The 10,543-nt window shown below is 37.4% G+C and overlaps 1 protein-coding gene across 7 annotated transcripts in view; it reads right to left on the reverse strand.

Annotated features, from left to right (window-relative positions):
- Window positions 1-10,543, reverse strand: part of LRRK2 (leucine rich repeat kinase 2) — a 172,505-nt gene that overhangs the window by 78,863 nt on the left and 83,099 nt on the right. For all 7 annotated transcript variants that reach the window (XR_008617710.1, XM_024122804.3, XM_055085694.1 and 4 more), the window contains 2 exons: window positions 3,197-3,447; window positions 2,763-2,911 (listed from right to left, as the gene is read on the reverse strand). Coding sequence is in view for 6 of the 7 variants with exons in the window: in XM_024122804.3 (XP_023978572.2) it covers window positions 2,763-2,911; window positions 3,197-3,447 (400 nt within the window). In the remaining variant the exon portion in view is untranslated. The remainder of the gene's footprint in view (window positions 1-2,762; window positions 2,912-3,196; window positions 3,448-10,543) is intronic.

Here is a 10,543-nt window from a genome sequence, read left to right on the forward strand (position 1 = left end):
AACGTAGGGTGGATAGCTAGTGGGAAGCAGCCGCATGGCACTGGGAGATCAGCTAGGTGGTTTGTAACCACCTAGAGGGGTGGAATAGGGAGAGTGGGAGGGAGGGAGACGCAAGAGGGAAGAGATATGGGAACATATGTATATGTATAACTGATTCACATTGTTGTAAAGCAGAAACTAACACACCATTGTAAAGCAATTATACTCCAATAAAGATGTTAAAAAAAGAGATTAGGGAAACATTATGCAAAATAAAGTGAACTATCTCAGAGCTGTCAATACTCTGGTATATTTTATGAATTTTCAAAAGAGAAATACAGTACGACGTACCTCCAAGGAATAAAGTTCTAGGGAACATAATTTTGGAAACTGAGCAAATCATACAGACTGTTTTCTCATTGTAAAATAGTGCAGTTAAATCAGATCAACTCTGAGATTCTTTAGAGATCTGAAAATCTGTGGTTCTATGAAAGTGGCTTGAGAAATTATTTCTTAGCATTTTCAAGGTTAGAAATATGGGTTATGTTTTATCCAGAAAAACTTCGAGGGTCAAGATGTTCCAGGACATTACTAGAAGCTATCTTCCTGAGAAGCAGAAAGGTACATGCTATACCTCACCTATTTCCAAAAAGTATTTGTAGCAAAATAATTTAGTAGAAATGATTCTCCCCTTAGGAATTAAAAGTCTTAAGGTTCAGATTTTATATGGAAGACTGATAAAATCAAAGAACTGAAACTTCATTTCAGATGGGAATTTTTAATGGTTGTGGCCCCACTCAGGTATGACCTCCATATTGCGTCTTTCCAAATATAAAACCACTTCTAAAATTATTACAAAGTTGTGCAGTGCAAACAGATCTTTTGAACAGAGGTATGTTCAAGCTTTCACAACTAATTAATTCATTCTATGTCCCTGAACATGTCACTCAAAAATCTCAGTGCTTCAATTTCCTCAATTAGTCAAGCAGAGATCATACCTGTCCTACCCTATAGGATTTTTGTGAGATTCAGCTGAGATAACATATTGACCATAAGTTAGCCTTAAGGTCCCTCAGATGCTCTTCTTTCCAGACTTGACTTAATTAAACATCACAGACACACTTCCCTGCCTTCACACTCTGGATCAGATCCCCTTGAGGTACCCTCATAGCATCTTGAAACTTCTCCTCACAGCACTTAGTACGATATACAATAACATTTATTTATTCCATCATAATTCAATGTCATTCTTCTGAACTTAAGTACACGTTCCTTAAGGACAGAGACTAGGTTGCTTTACTCACTAGTGAGTGAATCACTCTATTCCCCAGTTTCAGTCTCATGGTAAGAACATGGTCAATATCCAAAGAGGGTGGAAGGAAGGAAAAAAGAAGGGAAATAATTCTATGCAAATTAATATGGATTTTATTGTTAGTAGTTTCTCAAAATTCTGGAAAAATAAAATATTTCAAAGTAAGTTGTCAAACTATATTCTGCTATTAAACAGTATTAAAAATTATTTTACCAAGTCAGGTATAGAATAGGCATGTGGGTAGCAAGGTATGCATGGCCTCCATTAAGGAAGATAAAATAGGGAAAGTTCCCACTTATTTCCATAGAAGTATTCTGTTCCTCAATATTAGAACTTTCAGACAGGCTACAAATGAACATAATTCCCTGTTGTTTCACATGCTAAGAGAACATAGAGTATTCCAGGATTTTTAACAAAAGTGATGATCATATTGTGTATTATTATAATATTTTGCACAGAGCAAAAGCTCAATGAATACACATTAACCTGGCTAATTTTAAAACTTTTAAATAATTAATTTTATTTCTAAAAATAATAGTACTTATATTCCAAAAAACTGCTGAAGAAACTTCAGTAGGAAACTCAGTATTTCTGCTTCAAGCAGCTCAGGCAAGTATAAGCATTTTTAGTATAATCGTGTAAAAGGAACCACAGTTTAATGACTATCTGCAGTCCAAGATATTGACATTTTAGCCTATGACAATAACATGTTAAATACTGTAATACAATTTTTAATATTAAAATTTTAAATTTTTTAATATTAAAAACTAGACTTTTTTTAGAGCAGCTTTAGGTTTATAGAAAAATTTAGCAGAAAATACAGAGAGCTCCCACATCTAACTTTTCCCCTCACCATCACCACCCTAGACACATGCATCTTTTCCCCATTATGAACAACTAGAATAGTTTGGTATACTTGTATATATAATTGATGAGCCTATATTAATAAATTATTATTAACTAAAGTCCACAGTTTACAATAGAGTTCACACTTTGCGTACTATATTCTGTGGGTCTTGACAAATGTATAATGACATGTATCCACATTACAGTATCACACAAACTAATTCCACTGCCCTAAAAATCCCCTCTTCTCCACCTAGTCATCACTCCCTCCCTACAAAATATTGGAAATCACTGATTATTTTACTAACCCCTTAGTTTTTCCTTTCCCAAAATGTCATATAGTTGAAATTATACAGTGTGTAGCCTTTTCAGATTGGCTTCTTTCACTTAGCAATATGCATTTAAGTTCCCTCCACATTTCATGGCTTGACAGCTTATTTCTTTTTATCACCAACCTGCTAACTTGATATTTAAAACTCCAGCATAATATTTAACTGAAATGCCACCTTTAAATCCCCACCTAAAATGTCCATATATGGCTCATGCAATTACATTTATTTGTTGCATTCGACCCATACAACACTCAAAAAGGACTGGAAGGAGAAGACTCATATAAAACACTTACCAAGAAAATTCATTCTGGCACTTAAACTCTCCACTTTAGGACAAGTCTCAAGAAAGTCCTCTGATAGGGATGAAATGTGGTTTTTACTAAGGTTTAAAATCTTCAGTTCCTTCAGGCTCAAAGGGGAACATATTCCTGATATTTTATTTCTAGTCGTAAGAGACAAAATGAGGATTAAATTGCATAAATTCACATGCTTTGCAGAAAAATAGAATATCTTCAAAAATAGCATTAAAGCATGTTTATTAATTTTAAAATTAGTTTTAAAAATTTAAGTCAAGTGACAGAAGCTGTATTATGAATTTCCTCAGTCTTTTATCACATTACCATGTAAAACTCATTACAATGGAAACAATGTCATTGTATATCAACCTTATGAAACTTCAATTTCAATGTGAGGTGACCCTTTTTTCTTCAATGAACCCCCTTCTTACCCTTCTAAAATGAGCTGTTCAAGTTTCTCTACCACATCACCGAGATTCTCAGGAAGAAAAGATAGCTGATTGTAGGACAGGTTAAACTGTTTCAAGGTTGAGCACCTCACAGCCCGATCCAAAACTACTGAGGGTCCAATGTCGTTTCGAGAGACATCAAGGTTGGCAATACAATTCATTTTCAACAAGTAAGGGGGAAATGATGTAAATTTATTACTTTGCAAGTCCAAATGTGTCAAACACTTCAGAGTCTGGAAAGACAATATTTTAAAATTTTTTAATGAACCACCTGAACAACTTAAGTTTAGCTAATATTTCTGCCTTCCATACTTCTGGTAACTAGAAACCATTAAGAATTTTCCAAAAAACTGAAAACACAATCTACAAGAGAACTTCAGTATACTGACTGGTACTACCTGCTCTGCTATAAAATGGGTAAAGCCAGGAAAAATATAACAGGTAGAAGGTCAAAAGCAGGCTCACAGAAATAAGGTTTAGAGTCTAATTCAGCTTTCTTGTAAACTATTCCTGCAATGAGTAAAATGGAAGAATATTTTTGAACTTATGACTTAATGAATAAGCAGTATAACATAATCCTGGGAACACAGTTTTTAACACTAGCTTTTAGAAATTGTTACACATTTTAATATAAATGATTTACCATAAAGTAGTCATGTATATAATACACATTTTATTTTATAACCGCCTCTTTTATTTTCTTTTTATTATTTTAATTTATTTAATTTATTTATTTTTGGCTTCATTGGGTCTTCGTTGCTGTGCACAGACTTTCTCTAGTTGTGGTAAGCAGGAGCTACTCTTTGATCAGCGTGCTGGCTTCTCATTGCAGTGGCTTCTCTTGTTGCAGAGCACGGGCTCTAGGCACAAAGGCTTCAGTAGTTGTGGGATGCAGGCTCAGTAGTTGTGGCTCATGGGCTCTAGAGCGCAGGCTCAGTAGTTGTGGTGCACAGGCTTAGTTGCTCCACGGCATGTGACATGTTCCCAGACCAAGGCTCAAACCTGTGTCACCTGCATTGGCAGGCAGATTCTTTACCACTGCGCCACCAGGGAAGTCCTAACCTCCTCTTTTAAATGAAATGTTTTGTTTCAAATCTCTATTTTCTATTTTTAAGCAATTTCTAATTTTACTATAATAGCAAAACTTCCATTTATGTATCATATCAATATTTAAAATGTTTGGTATGAATTATTGTCAAAGGGCTAAACTACCAAAAAACAATCACTTCCTTATTCTCCTCCTTATATATCAATATATGTACTTATTCTCATATACAATTCTAAACAATATAACATGATTATAAAGGCTTATTAATGGATCACTGCCCAAAAACTTTGTTTCAAAATTTCTATCATTGTTTCAGATATTACAAGATTATTCAGAAGGAAACAGTTTTACATTATTTATTCCCAAGGTTTAATCAGCAAATTTTCTTGTAAAGAGACAGTTACAAGCAGTAACAAAAAGTCCCATCTAGTGGTGCTGACTTGAAATTTCCTTAGAGAAAGTTATGAGCTGGCCCAGTCTTTGAATGCCCTAATGTATCTCACCTTGCCATGCTCTCTTCGTTCTCTTTGTTTCAGCTGGGCTAAATTCTAGTTTTCTTTTACTTACTCTTTAGCAAATATTGACGGTCTACCAAGTGTCAGTCATTAATTCCTTCACAAATTAGTTCAGTAATCATCTATAGAAACTCTACTATATGTCAGACCCTAGTAGGCACTGGGGATACACATGAACAAGGCAAAAACAGTTCCTGTTCCCAAGGAGTTTACAATTTTGTGAGGACAATATACCTTAGATCAAAATTTATAGTAATGAGCACTGGAAAAAAAAGAGTGGATGCCGGGGAAAGGTAAACCAGATGGTAGCCAATCTAGCCTGGAGGGAAGACAAGGAGAAGAAAGGAAGAAGGTGGCAAGGAAGTGACATTTAAATTGAGGCCCTTTGAAAACTTCCCTAATATGGTAAATGAAATAGTCAAACAAGTCCAGGAAGCATAGAGAGTCCCATACAGGATAAATCCAAGAAGAAACACAAAAACACATATTAGTCAAACTATCAAAAATTAAATAAAAATAAAAAATATTAAAAGCAGCAAGGGAAAAACACCAGTAACATACAAGGGAATCCACATAAGGTTAACAGCTGATCTTTCAGCAGAAACTCTGCAAGGGAACAGGAACATACATATCGATAATCACCTTAAATGTAAACGGATTGAATGCTCCAACCAAAAGACACAGACTGGGTGAATGGATACAAAAACAAGACCCCTATATATGCTGTCTACAAGAGACCCACTTCAGACCTAGGGACACATACAGACTGAAAGTGAGGGGATGGAAAAAGATATTACATGCAAATGGAAATCAGAAGAAAGCTGGAGTAGCAATTCTCATATCAGACAAAATAGACTTCAAAATAAAAGAGACCCACTTCAGACCTAGGGACACATACAGACTGAAAGTGAGGGGATGGAAAAAGATATTCCATGCAAATGGAAATCAGAAGAAAGCTGGAGTAGCAATTCTCATATCAGACAAAATAGACTTTGAAATAAAGAGTATTACAAGAGACAAAGAAGGACACTACATAATGATCAAGGGAACAATCCAAGAAGAAGATATAACAATTGTAAATATTAATGTACCCAACATAGGAGCACCTCAATACATAAGGCAAAGGGTAACAGCCATAAAAGGGGAAATCGACAGTAACACAATCATAGCAGGGGACTTTAACACCCCACTTACACCAATGGACAGACCATCGAAAATGAAAATAAATAAGGAAACACAAGACTTAAATGATACATTAAACAAGATGGACTTAATTGATATTTATAGGACATTCCATCCAAAAACAACAGAATACACATTTTTCTCAACTGCTCATGGAACATTCTCCAGGAAAGATCATATCTTGGGTGACAAATCAAGCCTTGGTAAATTTAAGAAAACTGAAATCATATCAAGTATCTTCTCCAACAACAACACTATGAGACTAGATTTCACTTACTGGAAAATTTCTGTAAAAAATGCAAACACATGGAGGCTAAACAATACACCACTTAATAACCAAGAGATCACTAAAGAAATCAAAGAGGAAATCAAAAAATACCTAGAACAAATGACAATGAAAACATGATGACTCAAAACCTATGGGATGCAGCAAAAGCAGTTCTACGAGGAAAGTTAATAGCAATACAATTCTACCTCAAGAAACAAGAAACACCTCAATAAACAACCTAACCTTACACCTAAAGCAATTAGTGAAAGAAGAACAAAAAAAAACCAAATTTAGCAGAAGGAAAGAAATCATAAAGATCAGATCAGAAATAAGGAAACATCTCGAATAAACAACCTAACCTTGCACCTAAAGCAATTAGAGAAAGACGAACAAAAAACCCCCAAATTTAGCAGAAGGAAAGAAATCATAAAGATCAGATCAGAAATAAATGAAAAAGAAATGAAAGAAACAATAGCAAAGAACAATAAAACTTAAAGCTGGTCCTTTGAGAAGATAAACAAAATTTAAAAACCATTAGCCAGACTCATCAAGGAAAAAAAGGGAGAAGACTCAAATCAATAGAATGGGAAAAGAAAAAGGAGAAGTAACAACTGACACTGCAGAAGTACAAAGGATCAGGAGATACTACTACAAGCAACTGTATGCCAATAAAATGGACAACCTGGAAGAAATGGACAAATTCTTAGAAAAGCAAAACTTTCCAAGACTGAACCAGGAAGAAATAGAAAATATAAACAGACCAATCACAAGCACTGAAATTGAGACTGTGATTAACAATCTTACAACAAACAAATATCCAGGACCAGATGGCCTCACAGGCGAATTCTATCAAACATTTAGAGAAGAGCTAACACCTCTCCTTCTCAAACTCTTCAAAAATATAGCAGAGGGAGGAACACTCCCAAATTCATTCTAAAAGGCCAACATCACCCTGATACCAAAACCACACAAGGCTGTCACAAAGAAAGAAAACTACAGGACAATATCACTGATGAATATAGATGCAAAAATCCCCAACAAAATATTAGCAAACAGAATCCAAAAGCACATTTAAAGGATCATACACCATGATCAAGTGGGATTTACCCCCGCAATGCAAGGATTCTTCAATATCTGCAAATCTGTCGATGTGATACACAATATTAACAAAGTGAAGAATAAAAACCATATGATCATCTCAATAGATGCAGAAAAAGCTTTTGACAAAATTCAACACCCATTTATGATAAAAACCCTCCAGAAAGTAGGCATAGAGGGAACTTACCTCAACATAACAAAGGACATATATGACAAACCCAGAGCCAACATTGTCCACAATGGTGAAAAACTGAAACCATTTCCTCTCAGATCAGGAACAGCACAAGATTGTCCACTCTCATCACTATTATTCAACATAGTTTTGGAAGTTTTAGCCACAGCAATCAGAAAAGAAAAAGAAATAAAGGGAATCCAAAACGGAAAAGAAGAAGTAACACTGTCACTCTTTGCAGATGACATGATACTATACATAGAGAATACTAAAGATGCTACAAGAAAACTACTAGAGCTAATCAGTGGATTTGGTAAAGTAGCTGGATACAAAATTAATGCACAGAAATCTCTTGCATTCCTATACAGTAAGGATGAAAAATCTGAAACAGAAATTAAGGAAACACTCCCATTTACCACTAAAACAAGAAGAATAAAATACCTAGGAATAAACCTACCTAAGGAGACAAGAGACCTGTATGCAAAAAGCTATAAGACACTGATGAAAGAAAGTAAAGATGATACAAACAGTTGGAGAGATATACCATGTTCTTGGATTGGAAGGATCAACATGTGAAAATGATTATACTACCCCCAAAAATCTACAGATTCAATGCAATCCCTATCGAACTAGCAATGGCATTTTTCACAGAACTAGAACAAGAAATTGCACAACTTCTATAGAAACACAAAAGACCCCAAATAGCCAAAGCAATCATGAGAAAGAAAAACGGAGCTGGTGGAATCTGGCTCCCTTACTTCAGACTATACTACAAAGCTACAGTAATCAAGACAGTATGGTACTGGCACAAAAACAGAAATATAGATCAATGGAACAGGATAGAAAGTCCAGACATAAACCCACGCACATATGGTCACCTTATTTTTTATAAAGGAGGCAAGAATATACAGTGGAGAAAAGACAGCCTCTTCACTGAGTGGTGCTGGGAAAACTGGACAGCTACATGTAAAAGAATGAAATTAGAACACTCCTTAACACCATACACAAAAATAAACTCAAAATGGATTAAAGACCTAAATGTAAGGCCAGACACTATCAAACTCTTAGAGGAAAACATAGGCAGAACACTCTGTGACATAAATCACAGCAAGATCCTTTTTGACCCATCTCCTAAAGAAATGGAAATAAAAACAAAAATAAATAAATGGGACCTATGACACTTAAAAGCTTTTTGCACAGCAAAGCATACCATAAACAAGACAAAAAGACAACCCTCAGAATGGGAGAAAATATTTTCAAATGAAGCAACTGACAAAGCATTAATCTCAAAAATATACAAGCAGTTCATACAGCTCAATATCAAAAAAAGAAAAAACCCAATCCAAAAATGGGCAGAATAACTATAGACATTTCTCCAAAGAAGATATACAAATTACCAACAAACACATGAAAGGATGCTCAACATCACTAATCATTAGAGAAATGCAAATCAAAACTAAAATGAGGGGCTTTCCCGGTGGTGCGGTGGTCGAGAATCGCCTGCCGACGCAGGGGACTTGGGCTCGTGCCCCGGTCCGGGAAGATCCCACATACCACGAAGCAGTTGGGCCCATGAGCCATGGCCGCTGAGCCTGTGCGTCCGGAGCCTGTGCTCTGCAACGGGAAAGGTCACAACACTGAGAGGCCCGCATACAACAACAACAACAACAACAACAAAAAAAAAAAAAACTACAATGAGGTATCACCTCACACCAGTCAGAATGGCAATCATCAAAAAATCTACAAACGAGAAACAGGCGCGAGCCGCGGCTGTCGGGGCGGACAGCAGAAACGAGTGTGGGACACTAGGGTTGCTGCTGCCGCCACCAAGAAGCCTGTGTGCAAGCACAGGTCACTCTCCAAACCGCCCCTTCCAGGAGCTCGTGCAGCCTGCCACTGCCGGGGTCCCGGGATCCAGGGACAGCTTCCCCGGGAGAACACGCGGCGCACCTCGGGCCGGTGCAGCGTCACACCGGCCTCTGCCGCCGCAGGCTCGCCCCGCATCAGTGCCCCTCCCTCCCCCCGGCCTGTGCCAGAGCCCCCAAATTAGCTGCTCCTTTAACCCCGTCCTGCCTGAGCGAAGGGCAGACGCCCTCGGACGACCTACACGCAGAGGCGGGGCCAAGTCCAAAGCTGAACCCCAGGAGCTGTGCGAACAAAGAGGAGAGGGGGAGGTCTCTCCCAGCAGCTTCAGAAGCAGCAGGTTAAAGCTCCACAATCAACTTGAAGTGCCCTGCATCTGTGGAAAACCTGAATAGACAGCGAAATATCCCAAGTTGAGGAGGCGGACTTTGGGAGCAAGATATACTATTATTTTCCCCTTTATCTTTTTGTGAGTGTGTATGTGTGTGCTGCTCTGTGAGATTTTGTCTGTATAGCTTTGCTTTCACCATTTGTCCTAGGGTTAGACCGACCTGTTTTTTTTTTTAATAGAAATTTTTCTTCTAAATAATTATTTTTTATTTTAACAAATATACTTTATCCTACTTTACTTTGTCTTCTCCCTTCCTTTCTTCCTTTCTTCCTTCCTTCCCTCATTCCCTCCTTTCTTCCTTCCTTCCTCCTTTTCGTCCCTTCCTTCCTTCCTTTCTTCCTCCTTTCCTTCCTCCCTGCCTTCCTCCGTTCCTTCCTCCCTTCCTTCCTCCCTTTCTTCCTCTCCTCCTTCCTTCCTTTCTTGCTTTCTTCTTTAATAACTATACTTTATCCTACTTTATTTTGTCTTCTCCCTTTCTTTCTTCCTTCCTATCTTCCCTCCTTCCCTCCTTTCTTCCTCCCTTTCCTCCCTTCCTTCCTTCCTTTCTTCCTCCTTTTCTTCCTCCCTTCCTTCCTCTCTTCCTTCCTCCCTTTCTTCCTCTCCTCCTTCCTTCCTTCCTTTCTTCCTTCCTTCATTTTTCCTTCCTTTCTTCCTTCCTTCCTTTCTTCCTTCCTCGCTTCCTCCCTTCCTTTCTTCCTTCCTTCCTTCCTTCCGTCCCTCCCTCCCTCCCTCCTTCCTTCCTTCCTTCCTTTTCTTTCCTTTCTATTTTTTCTCCCTTTTATTTTGAGCTGT

Source organism: Physeter macrocephalus, chromosome 6 (assembly GCF_002837175.3).
Source record: "Physeter macrocephalus isolate SW-GA chromosome 6, ASM283717v5, whole genome shotgun sequence".
Lineage (NCBI taxonomy): Eukaryota > Metazoa > Chordata > Mammalia > Artiodactyla > Physeteridae > Physeter > Physeter macrocephalus.